The 18,567-nt window shown below is 33.6% G+C and overlaps 1 protein-coding gene across 1 annotated transcript; it reads left to right on the top strand.

Annotated features, from left to right (window-relative positions):
- Positions 1-1,191: 1,191 nt before the first annotated feature.
- LOC110916194 (probable glycerol-3-phosphate acyltransferase 8) lies at positions 1,192-10,111 on the top strand. Its single transcript, XM_022160950.2, has 3 exons — positions 1,192-1,685; positions 2,670-2,921; positions 9,753-10,111. Exons 1-3 carry the CDS (start codon positions 1,266-1,268, stop codon positions 9,969-9,971), a joined length of 891 nt encoding a protein of 296 aa, XP_022016642.1. The 5' UTR covers positions 1,192-1,265; the 3' UTR covers positions 9,972-10,111.
- The last annotated feature ends 8,456 nt before the right edge of the window (positions 10,112-18,567 follow it).

The raw sequence follows: 18,567 nt of genomic DNA, 5'->3' as shown, positions 1-18,567 counted from the left end.
CAACAAGAACCAGCCAAAATCGCCCCCAATGTTCAGAGAAAACGTCCAATGACGAGATATGTGAAAAGACACATCAAAAACGGTTTTAATGAGGCAGTTACGCATCTGTCCGTCACCTCCACCGTAATTTACGGTCTCCACCGTAAATTACGATGGACATCAAATTGTTACGGTGATATGCTACTGTAGTACGGTGGAAGAATGCAGGTTTCAGGGCCACCGTAAATTACGGTGGCCACCGTAATTTACGGTGAAGCCCTGATTCTTGGGTTTTGTTTCTTCTTTCATTCCATGCATGACCCGTTCATCTCCAAACCGTCCAAAGTAGCGTTTTAACCCTTTTAAGCTCCCGAATTGCACCTGAAACATAAACAACCGTAGTTATCTAATTCAAGATAATTACGCGATCAAATGAGGGATAAAATAGTCTTTTAACATCATTAAGGGTTGTCCCATGGACCACCCGTCAACCGGCGTTGCCCACCACTCACTCTTTGTGTTAAGGGCGTTAATGGGTTGTTTGTTAACGAGACTTTAAAAGATTGGATTTTTTTTTTCTTTTAAACAAAAAAAAAATCCCCAGTAAAAATAGTTTTAGATAAAAGGGGTAACTTTATAGAATAGTAACCAAGTTTTAAAAGTATTTCAATTAGGTCACTCAAGTTTCAAAAGTGTTCCAATCAGGTCAATCAACATTCATTTTTCATTAAAATTAAGGGTTTTTTCATCTATTTCATAGGTAACCGTGGTAATGTGGATTTTTGTTTCTTTTTTCACTTTTATTTGAGGCTAACATCGAGTGATGACGTAGATTTTAACTTATTTTTTTAATTCTTAATGTAATTAAAGTGTTTTTATTTTTAATAAATATAATTTCATATATTAAAACAATCCGACCCCAGCATCTTATGCTCCATTTTTTTTTTTTTGAGACACAGAAAAAAGGACATGGCTTGATTTGAATGTTAACTTATCTAATCAGGACAAAAACAATACTAATAACCTAATTAAAACACTTTTAAAACTTCGTTACTAATTTATATGACATTTTCCCTAAAATTAATGAAATTAAACCACTTTTTGAAGTGAAATGATAAAAAATGAGTGATGTGATCGATTAACACCACACAAAACTTACTCCTTTAGCATACTTTCCTTCATAAGCGGAAAAGAAAATACACGAAACATTATTTTTCCAACCAAATATCAACCCCTAATACAAGATATGATATCATGACCCGTAACAAGCATACCACAACTTTCACATGTTAAACCTGAACCTCATCTCTCTCTACAAAATGATCTCACCGGAGCTACAACACATCCGAAAAACCTTCCCTCTTCTATCCGACCACAATACATCCACCATAAACCACCGCTCGATCGCCGCGGACCTCGACGGAACCCTACTCAAAGCCAAACTCTCATTCCCATACTACATCCTCATCGCAATCGAATCCGGCAGCCTCCTCCGCGGCCTCATCCTGATAACATCTCTCCCTATCATCTCCTTCATCTACAACTTCATCTCCGAATCTCTCGCCGCCAAGATCCTGATATTTATCACATTCTGCGGCGTCAAATACTGTGACATCGAGGGCGCTTCTCACGCCCTCCTGCCGCGGTTCTACGCCGCAGATGTGAGGAGAGATAGCTTTGAAGTGTTTGATAGGTGTGAGAGGAAGGTAAATAACCGAATTAACCGATGGTTCAGTTTTTTATGTTTATAAAAACTCGGCTTTCTCGGTTCGGCTTTAGTTATGCGTGTATTGATAACCGAACTGAACCGAATCAATGTAGTTTGTTATTTTGTATAACTCATGCTTTTTTACTTTAGTTTTTTTTAACAAACCGAACTGAACTGAATTGATATATCATTAAAGTTTGTTATTTTATATAACTCATGTTTTTTTTACTTTAGTGTATATATTTTAACTAAACCGAACCGAATCAATATATCATTAAAGTTTTGCTATTTTATATGACTTATGTTTTTTACTTTAGTGTATCATTAAAGTTTTTTATTTTATATAACTCACGTTTTTTACTTTAGTGAATATATTTTAATCAAAATGAACTGAACCGAATTGATATATCATTAAACTTTTTTATTTTATATAACTCATATTTTTACTTTACTGTATCATTATAGTTTGTTATTTTATATAACTCGTGTTTTTACTTTAGTGTATATATTTTAACCAAAACGAACCCAACCGAATTAATATATCATTAAAGTTTGTTAATTTTCTATAACTCATGTTTTTACTTTAGTGTATATATGTTAACCAAAACGAACTGAACCGAATTGATATATCACTAAGGTTTGTTATTTTATATAACTCATGTTTTTTACTTTAGTGTATATTTTTTAAAGTAAAACTTAACAAACACTTGTACTACTCTATTTCTTTCAGTCAAAGTACTTATTAAAACGTGTTAGCATATTGATGAAATGAATTTCGTTTACATCAATCAATGTAGTTATTTTACGGCTGATGAATGATTATTCAGTAAATTTAAAATTTAATCATAGATTTAGATTCTAAAAACGGATTTTTGCATGGTCCACACGTTTTCGCTTTATAAAAAACGGTTAATTCGACACAAAAACTGATTAACTGAAACCGATTGGTTAAGATACTCTTAATAAATGCAGTGGTTAATAGGTAATTGTGACGGCGAACCCGGTGGTGATGGTGGAGACGTTTGCGAAGGAGGTTTTAGGAGCGGAGAAGGTGATCGGAACGGAGATTGAAGTGGATGTAAGGACGAAGAGAGCTACCGGATTTGTTACGGAGCCTGGTGTGATGATCGGTGAATTGAAGAAGGTGGCGGTTGTTATGGAGTTTGGTGAGGAGTTGCCGGATATTGGTCTCGGTGACCGGAGATCTGATTGTGAGTTTATGTCTGTTTGCAAGGTTAGTTGTTGCTCTGTGACTTAGATGAAGTTTTCTTTCTTTCTTTTTTTTTTTTTTTTTTATGGAGGTTTTTGTGGAAGGTTAATGGTTTGGGTGGTGTGGTGTGGATATATTTAATTGGTGAATGAAAATAGAAGAAAGAAAAATAAATTTACCCTTTTTGGAAGGTTGTTTGAAGTTTGATAAGAGCATCTCACATGGTATAAAACCCATGGTCTAAAATCAAACCATCATTTCCGGACCACCCTGCGTTGTAGGAGATTGACTTTGGACCTTTGGTAGTCTGGTTTGGTGTAGCGGACTAGTACGATTTGTTTAAACGTGGACCACATACACGCATGTCTTTTTTTTAGTGTAAAAGTGAGGTATGATGTGAAGATTTTAGAATAGTTTTGTCAAAATGGTATGAACGATCAATATAAAACACAAATAACAGCATTAAACACAAGAGAAGCGACCAAAACGTGACGTAAAACTTTATTATTTAACCCAAACCGAAAAAACACCCCCCAAACCCTAGATCTTACTTATGTAAGATCTAATACAAAAATACAGAAATACAACTGATGATCATCCTCTGATGATCATCATACTCAGACTCTCAATCTCTCTTTAACAGATGAGAGATAAAACAGCACATGAATGAACAACTGGATAATCATCCACTGATGATTATCACAACTAGAAGACGATCTCTCACAACATACAACTGAGAGACTACTTTCAATCTTCTACAACAACAAATAAATAACCCTAAAATTCTCACAAGATGCAGAAAGAATCAAAGTGAAAGAACCAGAGAAATAATCGTGACAATAAGAACCGAGGCCACCACCATCTGATCAACACTTGAACAAGATTCATACTGAATCTCCATCATACCATCACTACAATAGATCTGTAGCCTTGAACGAACAGAGAGGGTGATGAAAGAAACTTTGGGGGTGAAATTACTGAAACGGCTAAATAACCCTAGCAACTTGAACTTCTCTTTTATAACCTGCTGAAACAAATTTACACTCAAGTCCACCAGACTATTACATGATGATCGGAGTCCCTTAAAGTTTACATCTAGCATCCTTGGGCTTTAATCAACCTGCCATACTTAAACAAATGTATGTATGTATCTGTTATAACAAATTAAACAACATAACCACCCTCAAGTTCACCAAATGTATGCATCTGTTATATCAAGCCCAATTAACACAGGCCCACTTAATAACGAGTCCAGTAACAATAACCCAACATATAGCATACGAATGATCAATAATTATAACATTTCCATAGTATATGAATTAATTTCTTATTTTTTCAACATTCCCCCATCATTCATATACTATGCATGTTAATAATACCCAACTTATCACATAAGGATCATGTTGCAACCTGGATGACAACCCAAAATATCATTTTTAACATGCCCCCTTCATTTAGGTGGCAAACATGTCTAAATCTAAACATCTGTACAAACCATTACAGATTTAACAAAACAGGCACAAATTCCTTTCTAAAAATGCAAATTTATTTCAACATGATAAGACCTCTCACGGAAAACAGAAATCATACATATTGATATGATGCTTTTACTAAGCTTTAACGGGTAAAACGTAGTTATCAACAAGTATTTATCAAAGAACCATACAAAACAAAATACAAACTGATCCACTGTAACAGTCATATACACAACAACCTAGAGAAATAAATCAAGAGAATATGATTCCTAGAAACAATATTTCAACTCAGACATTCAAGAATCCAGACAATTACAACACGAGACAAGAGATCCTTTGAAGAAAAAACAAACACTAACAACAAATCAAAGAATTCTCTATAACAGACAGACAGCGTAACAGATAAACTGTTATGACAAAGAACACTAGACAACAATGACAACATACTCAACATAGCAAACTGTGCATTTACATACCCTTATAACCAGATACACATCTCTTCCACAAGAAGAAAAACACAAGGCTAACATTACAAACATTCAAGAAACAATCTTAAGAACATATCTCATTAGATCTATTCAAACTAGAAGATATAACTAATCATACAATTTGACATATGAATGAGACACTAAGAAACATTTAAACAGTGTTGAAGACAAAAAAAAACTTATCAAATAATGCATAATAATAATCCTGTTAAAAAATAAGAATCACAAGATATGATGAGCATTTACCATAGATTTTGACTCTACATTCAAAAGGATCAAATACTTAGCCAGGACATAAAGTCACATGTCTTAACATCTCAGACCTACATCTGAACTCTATATCTGGTCAAGAAACCTAAACAGAACATAGAGATACATTTTTTTACCAAAAAACCTTTACAATTACACAAGTCGTGAATCACAAAACAGAATCACACGACTCAAAACCAAACTGATAACAAAGAACAATACAAGTCTAAATCAGAAAACAATTAACAGCCAAAAATCCTTTTAATTGTAACTATAGCCCTTATGATTTTACAAATAGAACAGAAACTCTTCACAAAGAGGCTAACAAGACAGCCACATTATACAAGAGCAATCTTTTACGTAAAGACACTAACAAGACAACAAGGCACTTTACACACACTAATACAATTTTTTGATCAACTCAACCAGAATACAATAGACATGAAAATCTTGTAAATGAGAATCAAAAGAAGCTACAATAAGACTTTCATACAATCACCCTCATATGAACAATATAGCTCTTAGAATACAATGAAAGACCAGCCATTTTAATAAGCTAGAGATTCACAAAACACAACATAACACAGAGCAAAGTCTGAAAAGACAACGAATCACACGATTCATACATATACAAAACAAATGAGATAACAAACAATTAGAAAACATATTCTAATTTGAACAATGAACCACACAGCCCATCAACAATATCACAGTTATATCATTTAAACTAAAAATCACACGATTTTTAAGAATATGAAACCAAGACTGAAAGACAATACTTGTGAAGAACTCAAAGTCTAATTTGACTTGATTAAAAAAACTTTCCACGAAATATTGAATCACAAGAATCATACCAAGACTGATAGACAAGAAGTACACACTTCTATATTAGACAACAAATACAGCCTAAACAAACATGAAATACAAAATCATAAGATTTAATATCTCACACACATGACAAAGAATAACAAGACAATAAGTCACAGCCAAACAAAATTACAAAATAACATAATTTGCAACCAAAGACATATTACACGAGATTACATACAAGGCTGTTACATATACAAACAATCTTGACAATACCATTGGTTAAACATTAACCACACATCTCAACTAACCAAAAAAAAAACAAGATCAAAGACAGGCAGACACAAAGACTGCAAACAAACAACATTTAATCAACATACAAGACAATCAGCAAATACGACTGAACAACATATTCAAGAACACTCTTGACAACATAACTGGGTAGAAACACTCAAACCACATAGTACAACTAATCACACAACAAGAGACAAGACATACAAACATCGTGCAGAAGACACTATGACAGTCCAAGACAAAAAAAACAAACCATATGATCCATGACAAAGATTCAGAACACACGAATCAACAATAGAAACAACAATTCAATCTAAACTACATTTAGACAGCAAATACAAGATCATATAACCACAACCGTAGGACATTACATGACAAACAAGCATTCAATCATGAATGAGAACAACAGGATCATGCAATGAACACTCGGCCAGTCATGATTGAAAATACATGACTATTCAATTATCATACAAGATCCAATAGACATAACAATGTCCTAGATTGAAAAACAGGACACAATTGAAACTACAGATTTAAACACTTAACAACCTCAAAAAATACCCAGACTGTCACAACTTATAAAACATAACTCTCTAAATCGAACACGTATGAGAACAAAACATATAACAACTACATATCAACAAGGATCTCATATATGACCTGAATCAACACAAAAATGGATCTAAGAACATGAAGAAACCCTTAAATGTGATGAACTAGAGAGAGAGTGTATGACGATAACAGAATGATCTCAACTTACTCCAAAACAGACATGTTATCAACCCGTAAACATACAATGATCAAAAAAATATTATGTGATGAAAACACCAACAACAAGCTCTAGACAGATACATATCAGATCAAGGCTCAACAAATGAACAGCTTTCAAAATAAACAAGCGAAGACCAAAACAGCTTATATAAACTTTCTATTTGTTTTAAGAAAATTATTCAACAATTTTAATAGTCACCAAGTGACAGATTTTAACCAATCTCTTTTCCACAACTACATAGACATACAGAATCAAACAACGAATCAGCCAAAAACAAAAACAAAAAACAAACAAGCAACACAAAATAGAACAACAACAATCAGATAATATATCACAGAAGTTATCAACAGATAACACAACATATGATCGGACATAAAATAAAAAACCTAGGGCGAAGCTGAGTCAGGGACCAGATTCCAGGTTTGTCACTCTATGGTGCCTGGACAAGTCTTTACTCAGGAACCACAACTAAACCTATCTGACCTAATATTCAGATTAAGGCAATAAGTACAGATAACAAATACAACAACCCAACAAGAATACTGAACACCGAAAAACACAAAAAAACAAAGAATACAGAATAACCACCAGTTAACATACGAAAAACAAACTATAATATAAATGCGGAAGAGAACAAGAACACCAAGAAAGCAGCAATATCAAACAATCAATAATGCCGGTCCTCACTACCCCGACTTCAACTAAGCCAACAACAGAAATAAAAGAAATGTAAAAAACAGGAACGGTCTTACAGTGGGTGCAAAGATCCAAGACATATCAGAACAATAGTTTTCAAGAACTACTAATTCCAATATAGATAAGTCTCAATAACAGATCTGGTTAGTTTGCCCTGAACCTCCTAGGGTTTAGAGACTAACACAGAGACGAAAACTCTAAGAAAGCACATGAAGCCCTGAGCAAGAGTTTTACTCCACTCAAATCAGACGTACTCCCAGATGAACCAGATCTAAGCAAACCTGCCGTCAACAACAATTTTCGGAAAACTAAAACCCTAAATACACCACAAAACCAAACAGTCAATCAAAGACACTCAAATACACAGCGGAAGACGAGCAATCGATCATCAACAGGAGCACAGCGGCTCTGATACCATGTCAAAATGGTATGAACGATCAATATAAAACACAAATAACAGCATTAAACACAAGAGAAGCTACCAAAACATGACGTAAAACTTTATTATTTAACCCAAACCGAAAAAACACCCCCCAAACCCTAGATCTTACTTATGTAAGATCTAATACAAAAATACAGAAATACAACTGATGATCATCCTCTGATGATCATCATTCTCAGACTCTCAATCTCTCTTTAACAGATGAGAGATGAAACAGCACATGAATGAACAACTAGATAATCATCCACTGATGATTATCACAACTAGAAGACGATCTCTCACAACATACAACCGAGAGACTACTTTCAATCTTCTACAACAACAAATAAATAACCCTAAAATTCTCACAAGATGCAGAAAGAATCAAAGTGAAAGAACCAGAGAAATAATCGTGACAATAAGAACCGAGGCCACCACCATCTGATCAACACTTGAACAAGATTCATACTGAATCTCCATCATACCATCACTACAATAGATCTGTAGCCTTGAACGAACAGAGAGGGTGATGAAAGAAACTTTGGGGGTGAAATTATTGAAACGGCTAAATAACACTAGCAACTTGAACCTCTCTTTTATAACCTGCTGAAACAAATTTACACTCAAGTCCACCAGATTATTACATGATGATCGGAGTCCCTTAAAGTTTACATCTAGCATCCTTGGGCTTTAATCAACCTGCCATACTTAAACAAATGTATGTATGTATCTGTTATAACAAATTAAACAACATAACCACCCTCAAGTTCACCAAATGTATGCATCTGTTATATCAAGCCCAATTAACACAGGCCCACTTAATAACGAGTCCAGTAACAATAACCCAACATATAGCATACGAATGATCAATAATTATAACATATCCATAGTATATGAATTAATTTCTTATTTTTTCAACAAGTTTAGTGTTAAAGTAAAAGTGGGTTTGGAATGATTTAGCATGCTAATATGGCAGTGCTTGATTTTGAACTTTGACCAACGTTGTAGATGTTCTAATTAATATACTGTTTTGGCTAGAAGTCACATATTGAATAGTAGTCACCTAGTCATTTAATATTGTTTTTTGTTACTTTAAAACAATGTTTTTTAACCGAATAAGTTATTCTTTTGAATGGCCAACAAATAAAAATCTGGCTACACGGGGCCACTCAATGGCAAAAGACGATGGTGTTGGGTAGATCAAGCATACCATCTTCAGTTTCGGGGAAATTGAACCCGCCATACTAACCGCTTATTGGGTGGACTGGTTGAATAGGACTAAAAAATCAGATAAAATCAAAGTTAATTTGAATATGTATGCATATATTATATAAATATAAAATATAAAGTAAAAAGTGTATTGTTGTATTATTTATGTTTAAAAGAATAAGAAAACAAATTGTTGTTAGCTTAAAGGCAATTTATAAAGAGATTTTTGTGAAGGTGGAGTATTTAGTTTAGCTATGAAATAAAATATCGATCATGTTTCTAAATTAGTTGGCAGACACTTGTATTTGAGTGTGAGGTCCGAAGTTCGGTTTTGTCAACTTGCTATAAAATCTCTTGACATTTAAATGTAACTACAGCATTATGAGTTTTTTTTTCTTCCTATAGATAACTGAAGCTATTGTTTACTTATTTGTATTTTTGTAGGAGGGTTACATGGTACCAAAAGACCATTTTGCAAGCCTAGTATCCCCACAATGTCTGAAAAATCAGTTAATATTCCAAGACGGCTGCTTAGAGCGACCATCAAGCTACATCATCTACTATATTTGCTTACCATTCAGATTCCTTCTATACCCTTTTCGCGCTTACTTCAATCTCTCCTTAATCGAGGGAATTGCTAGATGTGCTTATCGTCGAATGTAGTAGGCCTTGTTAGAGAAGAGAAACTACAAATGCGTCAGGGGTACAAAATGGTTTAGGTGTGCTTCTGCTATCAAATAAAACGTATTATAACTCTATCATATTAATTTACGTAATAAAATGCTATAAGTGTTGTCCGTAAAGGTAAAGGAGACCCGTGGTTGCCATGGTTTAATCCACGCGAACCATGGTGGATGAGGCAAGGGGATGGTGTAGCGATCCATTAATCGTCCTATGTGGCGATTGATGACCCAACTCATACCACCTCAAATTAGTTTGATAAAAACTAGAGGTCCTGCAACCTCAAATTGCTAAACCCGAACTCAAAATCTTTAAAAAAAAAGCAAATCTAAAATGATCGCGAAGAACGCGAAACACAGTATTGAAACAAAACCAACACGAACATAACGAAAACCAAATCAACGGAGGTCACCTGTTGCCATTCTCCATCAACAGCTTGTTTCCATAATGTCACATTATTATCGCCAGCAGCAACCACCAAAAGATTTCGAGACCAAGATCAAGATACCCTCCAAACAGGAACCTTAAAATCACATGACGCCAATTACCATTCCAATTATCACCTTCTTTCCCAACAGTCCATATCACAATAGTACCATCCTCAGAAGCACTCGCAATTGTCAACTTTGGGAGTCCCAGGTTCGGGGCCCACGCAACAGCACGAACCCAATCAGCGTGCATTTGTAACACAGGAAAACAATTTATTTTCCAGATTCCGTTAGATAGCTTCCATACTTTAACCGCGTTATCACAACAGTACCATCCTCAGACGCGCTTGCATTTGTGCAGGCATTTTTCTTTCTTTGTGTTATGAAGTATGTGATTTTTCTACAATCCAAAAAACACTAACAATGTAAATGCAAAGGAAAAAAAAATAAGTAAATGAAGATCAGAGCTCAAAAGGGTCCGTTTCCGATACCATTATCCAACTTTGTGATTTCAAGAGAATAGAAGATGAATAAGTCCTATTATTCAAGATGTTAATGAAAGTGTGACAAGCATGTATTTGAAATTCACAAGTTGGTTATAGATGTGGATGGTAATTGGAGGTGGCCTCAAGCATGGTATGATTTATTTCCTGTGCTCATAAAGGATTCCGCCTCTTGTTCCTGGATCGGATGACAGGCTTGGATGGAAAAACGTGGAAGGAAAAATTGTGCATTTTAACTCTTGGGAAGCTTGGAATAACCTTCGGGTTAGGGATAACAAGGTGGCTTGGGTGAATATGGTTTGGTATGGCCAATGCATTCCAAGACACTCGTTTCATTTTTGGTTGGTTTTAAAAAATAAGCTGAAGACTCAGGATAGGTTGGCGGTATGGGAAGCGGGGAGTGAAACAAATTTACGTCTTATGTGCTGTCCCCTTTATAACTATGGACGAGACTCTAGAGATCACTTATTCTTTCAATGCTCTTATGCGGCTAAGGTATGGAACATTGTCAAGGAAAGGATCGATATGGGGAATGTAAACGACAATTGGAGCTCAATAATGGCGTGGATAGAGCAGAATGCTGCTTCTAAGAAGCTGGAACACATTGTTTGTAAACTTGTTGTTGCAGCTTCTACATACTTCATATGGCAAGAAAGGAATAACCGACTGTTTTCAAACATTCAAAGGAAGGAAGAGACGGTGGCACAAGTTGTTCTTGATATGGTGCGGCTTCGGATAATGGGCTTCAAGATCGGACGAGACGTTAACCATAGGAAGATTTTGGGAACATGGAGAATAATGGAAGACGAACCGGGCTGATATCGAGTCTAGTTTTCTAGAGTAGTGCGTCTAGTTAGCTTTGGTTTTGTTTCGGGTTGTTTGTTTGTTTGTTTGGCCGTGAGTTGGGTTGTTTGTTTTGTGTGCCTAGGCTTGGCCTGTCAAGTCTAGTAGTGTGTGTCAAACTTTTGTCACGCCCTGTTCTTTGATCCTTTATAAAATTCACCGGGGTAACCCTTTACCCAAAAAAAATTCACAAGTTGGTTTACTTGTGGTAAGCTTTTATCATATCCTAAAGGGAACACCTTAACAGCAGGGCGGACTTAGGTGTTGGGTTGGGTGTGCGGGCGCCCGTCTTAAAAAAACAAAAATCATGTATTTTACAAGCAAAATCTCGGTCGTACCCCTTGAAAGTTGGGTTAAACCCCTCGTCCGCACACCTACAAAATAATTTCTAGGTCCGCCACTGGTTAACAAATGTAATATCACACAAATTTAGAGGCGGATAACATTTGATTTGATAGTACATATTGGTACAATCCGGATGAAAGTTCTGGGTGCTCTTACATATATGCTATGGGCCATGATAAGCCCAATAGAGAAGCTAGTCTGAACTCCGAAACATAAATATGGAGAAAACGTACCCGTTACTATGTGAGTCACCACCCACATTCTATAGCAGGATCAAAACGTAGAAAAAATAAGCAAATAACGAATGTGACGATAAAAAACCATGCCACAACGATTATTCGAAAGTCACTGAAAAGTTATGTCTTTGTATACGAAAGCTAAGTTATTCGGCCACAATTTACACCATAACGTATATAAACATCAACATGACGGTTGCACAATACAGTGGGTGGGGTTATACGTAAATAAAAAGCAAGTCACAATGGTGTAGTTAGAGATGAGTGTCGGGCGGTTTAAAAACGTTTAAAACAACCAGTCGGTTTAAAAATAACGATACGAAAAATCACATTGAAACGTAGATAAAACTAAATCGTGTAGAGCGTTGATACAAATATCACGTAACAGAAAAATCGTTAAAAATTTAAAATGATAACTTTATTAAAGTGGTTGTTGTGAAACTAGCCTAATAGCATAAGAGAAGAACAATAGGGAGAAATAGATCTAGTATTTTATTGAATGTGATGTATTTACAATGAGATACAAAGAATCTATATATAGGAGAGAAAACTTGGAGAACAAGCCTAATCTATTTTAGGCGTTGATAACCACGATAATAATACATTTATAACACTCCCTCTTGGTTATCAACTTCATACGCTTTGGAGATGCTGCCTCGTTAAAAACCTTGCCAGGAAAACCCAGTGGGACAAAACCTTAGCTAAGGGAAAAAGAGTGCAGCGCGTATCGTCTCCCCCTGATACTTCTAGATCATGTATGTTGCCTCATTAAAAATCTTACCAAGAAAACCTAATGGGATAAAACTTAGTGAAGGGAAAAAGAGTGCAACTTGTGTAAAACTCCCCCTCATTATGATGTGTATCATTTAAGTAACATATGTCAATCTTCTATGAAAGTTCTATGAAAGTTGCTGAAAACTTTTGTAGTAAGAAATTTGTCGCTTAATCTCTTGATGTACAATCTTTTAATGAACACTGATGTATGATCTTCATGTTGCCTCCTCTTGTAAGCAGATACCATAAGATCCATGAATGGGTTTTGTTATAATCCCTACATTTATAAAACTAACCAAACTTGTTGATGGGTTAGTAAAATATAGACACATATCATTTTTACCTTTAGGGTATCGACATATCTGTTTTACCATTCAAATGTCTCCTCATTGGACATGTGTTATATCATGTTGATAAATTCAAATAAAAAATATATATTATCATGCATAGCTAGAAAGCTAAGTTAATGCACAATTGCACTTTAGCCATGGTACTTTTGAAATGAGAATCTCTACTTTGGTATGAGATGATAATAATCATTTCTTATAAAAAGTGTTTGAACAACCTTTAACATACTATAAGGTTAAGCTCTCTACATACTAAAATATCCCATCAACATCTTCTAGATGTAGTTTGATAGATGAATAAAAGTATGATTACAAATATACTCGAACTGCAAGTCGAGTAATAATTAGACTGTGCTAGGGTCATTAAAAATTCCCCTTCTAAAAGCTCGCAAGTTTCTCTTGATGATGCTCAGACATCATCACTGTAAATTGCGATTATACTGAACTTTTAAGAAAGAACATTTGATAAAGATGGATAATATTATCAAACTTATATTGCTCTTTATCAGAATATATCATCAGTTATATAACACTCAACTTGACTATTTTAGTTCATACTATCTGTAACTTTATAAAGATACATTCTTTTGAGGACTTGAAATCAATGCTTCAAGCATTTGCAATCATATACATACTTCTTTCAACTTTGAAAAACAATGCATGTGCATTCACACTTTAGAAGTTCCATTACATATACCTCCTCATTAATTTTTATATCATATGCAAGGATGTCTTGAATATTTAATCCATATTGTACCATGCTTATACATTGTACATTAAGATGCCATAATAACCAGGCACAAGTTTTTTATGTATAGTTATTGGTGCACAAGAATTACATCCTTAAGATGTTTCAACTAACCTTATAAGCACTTATATACTTTACGATACTAATCAGGAGTTACAATTATATTCAACGTATTCAATTATGAATTTATATACAACGATCATATCGTTCTCGAGAACTCATTTTACATGATTTTTGATAATTCAAATCCTTAAGGGACTTTCATCTTTTAGTATCAAGTGATACATAACATTCATAAGACGCATATCAATTCTCTCTTTATATTACCAGATTAATAAAATATTGGAAAGTCATTACATCCACCACTAGAGAATGTGTCTCATTATAATCAATCATGGGTTTTTGCGAAAATCCTTGTGCACCATATTTGCCTTATCTCATTTAATTTGATTTTCACATGATTCGCATAAAAGCCCCATTAATATCCAACATACTTTACAAATTCAGTTGTATGGAGTGTTGGTCTGAAAACTTTCCATTTCATTAGAGAATCTAAATCTGCCTTACTTTGCATCTTTCCATTTTGGCCAATCATTTATGTATTTTCATTCATAGGTAGATCTTAAATCTTGATCCTCGTCATTTCATCATTTCAAGCGCTATATTATATACACAAGTATAACGACATCGATTTTGTTTCGATTCCATACATATCTTAGACATGATACAGCTTATCGAGATCTCTTTATTTTCAGGTACCTGAGGTTCTTCTTGAACCATCATGTCTACTGTCTCTTCAGGAGATCTTATTACTATAACCTTGACTTGACCATCTTAATTATTTGCTCCAATTTTCGAGGAATTTTATTATTGGAATCAACTAGTCTACCACGCTTTAGGCGTGCAATAGACTTATTACAAACTATGTGGTTGTCCTCTTGGGACACAAATATAACTGGAGCATAAGCAGTTTATTATGTGACTTACTTAGTCACTCTATTTAGGTCAGTGAACTTGTCTGGTAATTTGTTCTTTAATATTGGTAAATGAATTATCCTTTGAACTTCTGGTTCACCGTTTATAGTCTAAGGATCAAGATGACATGATAATTCATTCCACTTTTCACTTTCTAACTGCTTGTTATCTCCCCCTAATGTTGGGAACATTCATTCACTAAAGTGAAAAACAATGAGTCATAAACAAATTTCTCACTAATGGCTTGAAGTATTCAATAATAGATGATTATTTATACCCAACATATTCTCAAACTTTTTTAGAAGTCCCATCTTTGTGCGGTGTAGTGGATGAGTTTCAATATATGTCACACAACCAAAATCATTGATGAGACATCTTTGGTTCCTGACCAAAAACCAACTGTATGGGGAGAACTATAACTTATTGGCTTGATGTGAGTTAATAGTACTATATGTAAAATTACATGTACCTAAATGAACTTTTGCTCCTCTCATGATCATTGGCTTTGTAATCAATAACAGACGTTTAGTGATCATCTCAACAATAACACTTATTCCAATGATCATTAATAACTTGGGAATCAAATTCATTATTACCAAATAAATATACTAATATGGATTAATATGCTTGCTATCACATTAGCTAAGCCACAATCACACAAACTTCATGTTGTGGATTTGATAACCATTTAGACGATGCATCGATTTAAAACACTAAATGGTATCATGTTGGGATATGCATATCATTTAATAACTTCCAGAATATTTAGGGATTCTCACACTACTTTGGTTGGTAAATAATGAATTTCCCTTGAGAGCAAATATTGCATGCTAATTACCAACTTGAAGAATCTTCTAGTTCTTCAATACGTTTCACATCATCATTGACACGGTGTGGTCTAACCGGTCATGTCAATTAATTATATAATTGTGATCTATAAACTTCTGGTTTATGATCTTATATGTATTACTTGCACTTATGCTAGTACAAGACGTAAGACACGAGATAATTATGTATATCATTTGAAACTATAATGTTATATCACCGTCATTACTTCCACATATCATTCTTATATTATCACTCTCTTATTTTGCCACTTGTGAGGGTCAATCTCATTATTAACTTGCCTATCGTTATAATTTCTAATGGTAGATCTCATTATTACAATGACCATTATTGCAATTTTCTCAATTATGTCCATGATCAGGATAGTTTCAATGATCATTATATAATCACATTCACTTTAGGGAATGGAATAAAACCAACCAAGTTTCATGGCTTTTCATTAGTTTTCGGACATACGGATATAAAGTCACTATAAAACATTGCATACCCTTATTATGATATTGCTACTTCAGAAGCATATCTAAGATGTGACAAATGAAAATTGTTATATCTCATTTTCAATGTAAATAACCTTTTCTTTACATAACACCAATCAAGAAGTACTTAAATGTCCGAGTCATATAAGATTTGTCAGTCCAACATCCTTCGACTTTTTATAATTTGATAATGAGATTTGTGGAGTATGACACTTCAGGCAGGCGTCGTATCTAAGAGTATTTATAATTATTGTTAAATCACAATTTTGGTTTAGTTGTTTTATGCAATATTATCTATAAAAATCATATAAAATACAATGTATACCATAAAGGCAAATTATTCAAAACAAAACATTATAATATGTCACCATGCAAAATTAGTTATAATAAAACTCAATATTGTGTAATAATTAATCTTTTCATCACTAATAAGCAAACGCATATATAATATGGGTAATAACTTATCACGATATAACCAATCACAAAATAACTACTCAAACGGTCTATAACCCTCTTTTTAAATTAAATAATCGCCCTTAATTTATTTAATACAAGAAAGTCATAGAAAGCAAACGAAATCAATAAATTTTCATATGTTGAACAAATATAGTTGATTTATATGTAAGCATTATCACAATCCTGACCACACATTTAAATGCAAACAAACATATATCATATCAATAAAATAGATACCAAAACAACACAGATTGAAACCGACTGTAATTATCGGGTTGAGTTATAATACAAAGAGTTTAAAAATAAGAAGGGTAAGAAGCCACTAGAAAGTGACAAGTGTCATAGAAGAATTAAATGGAAAGGTTAATTTTGTCTACAAGAGGAAAGAGAATATACACATGAAAGTCACATGTTATTTCCCCCCCAATTTTTAAACATCCGTAACTTTTTTATACGTCATTTGTTTTCTAAAAAAATTATACCATAAAAACGAGCGTTTTTTATCTTTAATATGAGTACCATATTGTTATATTTTTCAAAAAAAAAATTCAAAAATCCACTTGCATATTACACAATGGACATGATGTAAAACACAATGTAAAGTCGATCAAAAACACAATCGATGATAACAGATAAAGACACAATGGACAACATACTAAAACACAATGACCATAACATATAACACAATGGCGATAACATATAACACAATAAGTATCAGACTAAATAAAAACACAATTGATGACAACAGATAAAAGACACAATTAATGACAGCAGATAAAAGACACAATGGAGAGCAGATGAAGACACAATAGAAAACAAACTAAAAACACAATACACAACAAACTAAAACACAATAAACAAAGATAATAAAAAAATTGACCAAATTATTAAAACACAATGGACAATATATTAAAACACAATGAATAAGATATTAAACACAATGACCTAAACTAATAACATAATTTATAGAAAATCCAAATATAACACCATCTTCATTGTGTTATATATTGTGTTATAGGTTCTTATAAAAACGCAATGGATAGAAACCAAATTAACATTGTGTTATAGGTTTTGATAATAACACAATGGACATGATGTAAAACACAATGTAAAGTAGATCAAAAACACAATCAATGATAACAGATAAAGACACAATGGACAACATACTAAAACACAATGACCATAACGTATAACACAATGGTGATAACATATAGCACAATAAGTATCAGACTAAATAAAAACACAATTGATGACAACAGATAAAAGACAAAATTAATGACAGCAGATAAAAGACACAATGGAGAGCAGAAGACACAATGGAAAACAAACTAAAAACACAAACGAACTAAAACACAATGAACAAAGATAATAAAAAAAATTGAACAAATTATTAAAACACAATGGACAACATACTAAAATACAATGAATAACATATTAAACACAATGACCTGAACTAATAACACAATTTATAGAAAACCCAAATATAACATCATCTTCATTGTGTCATATATTGTGTTATAGGTTCTTATAAAAACGCAATGGATAGAACCCAAATTAACATTGTGTTACAGGTTTTGATAATAACACAATGTATAGAAACT

The sequence above is a fragment of the Helianthus annuus genome, chromosome 16, assembly GCF_002127325.2.
Source record: "Helianthus annuus cultivar XRQ/B chromosome 16, HanXRQr2.0-SUNRISE, whole genome shotgun sequence".
Classification (NCBI taxonomy): domain Eukaryota; kingdom Viridiplantae; phylum Streptophyta; class Magnoliopsida; order Asterales; family Asteraceae; genus Helianthus; species Helianthus annuus.
Note: the sequence above shows the minus strand (reverse complement) of the source record. Positions and strands in the feature narration are given on the sequence as shown.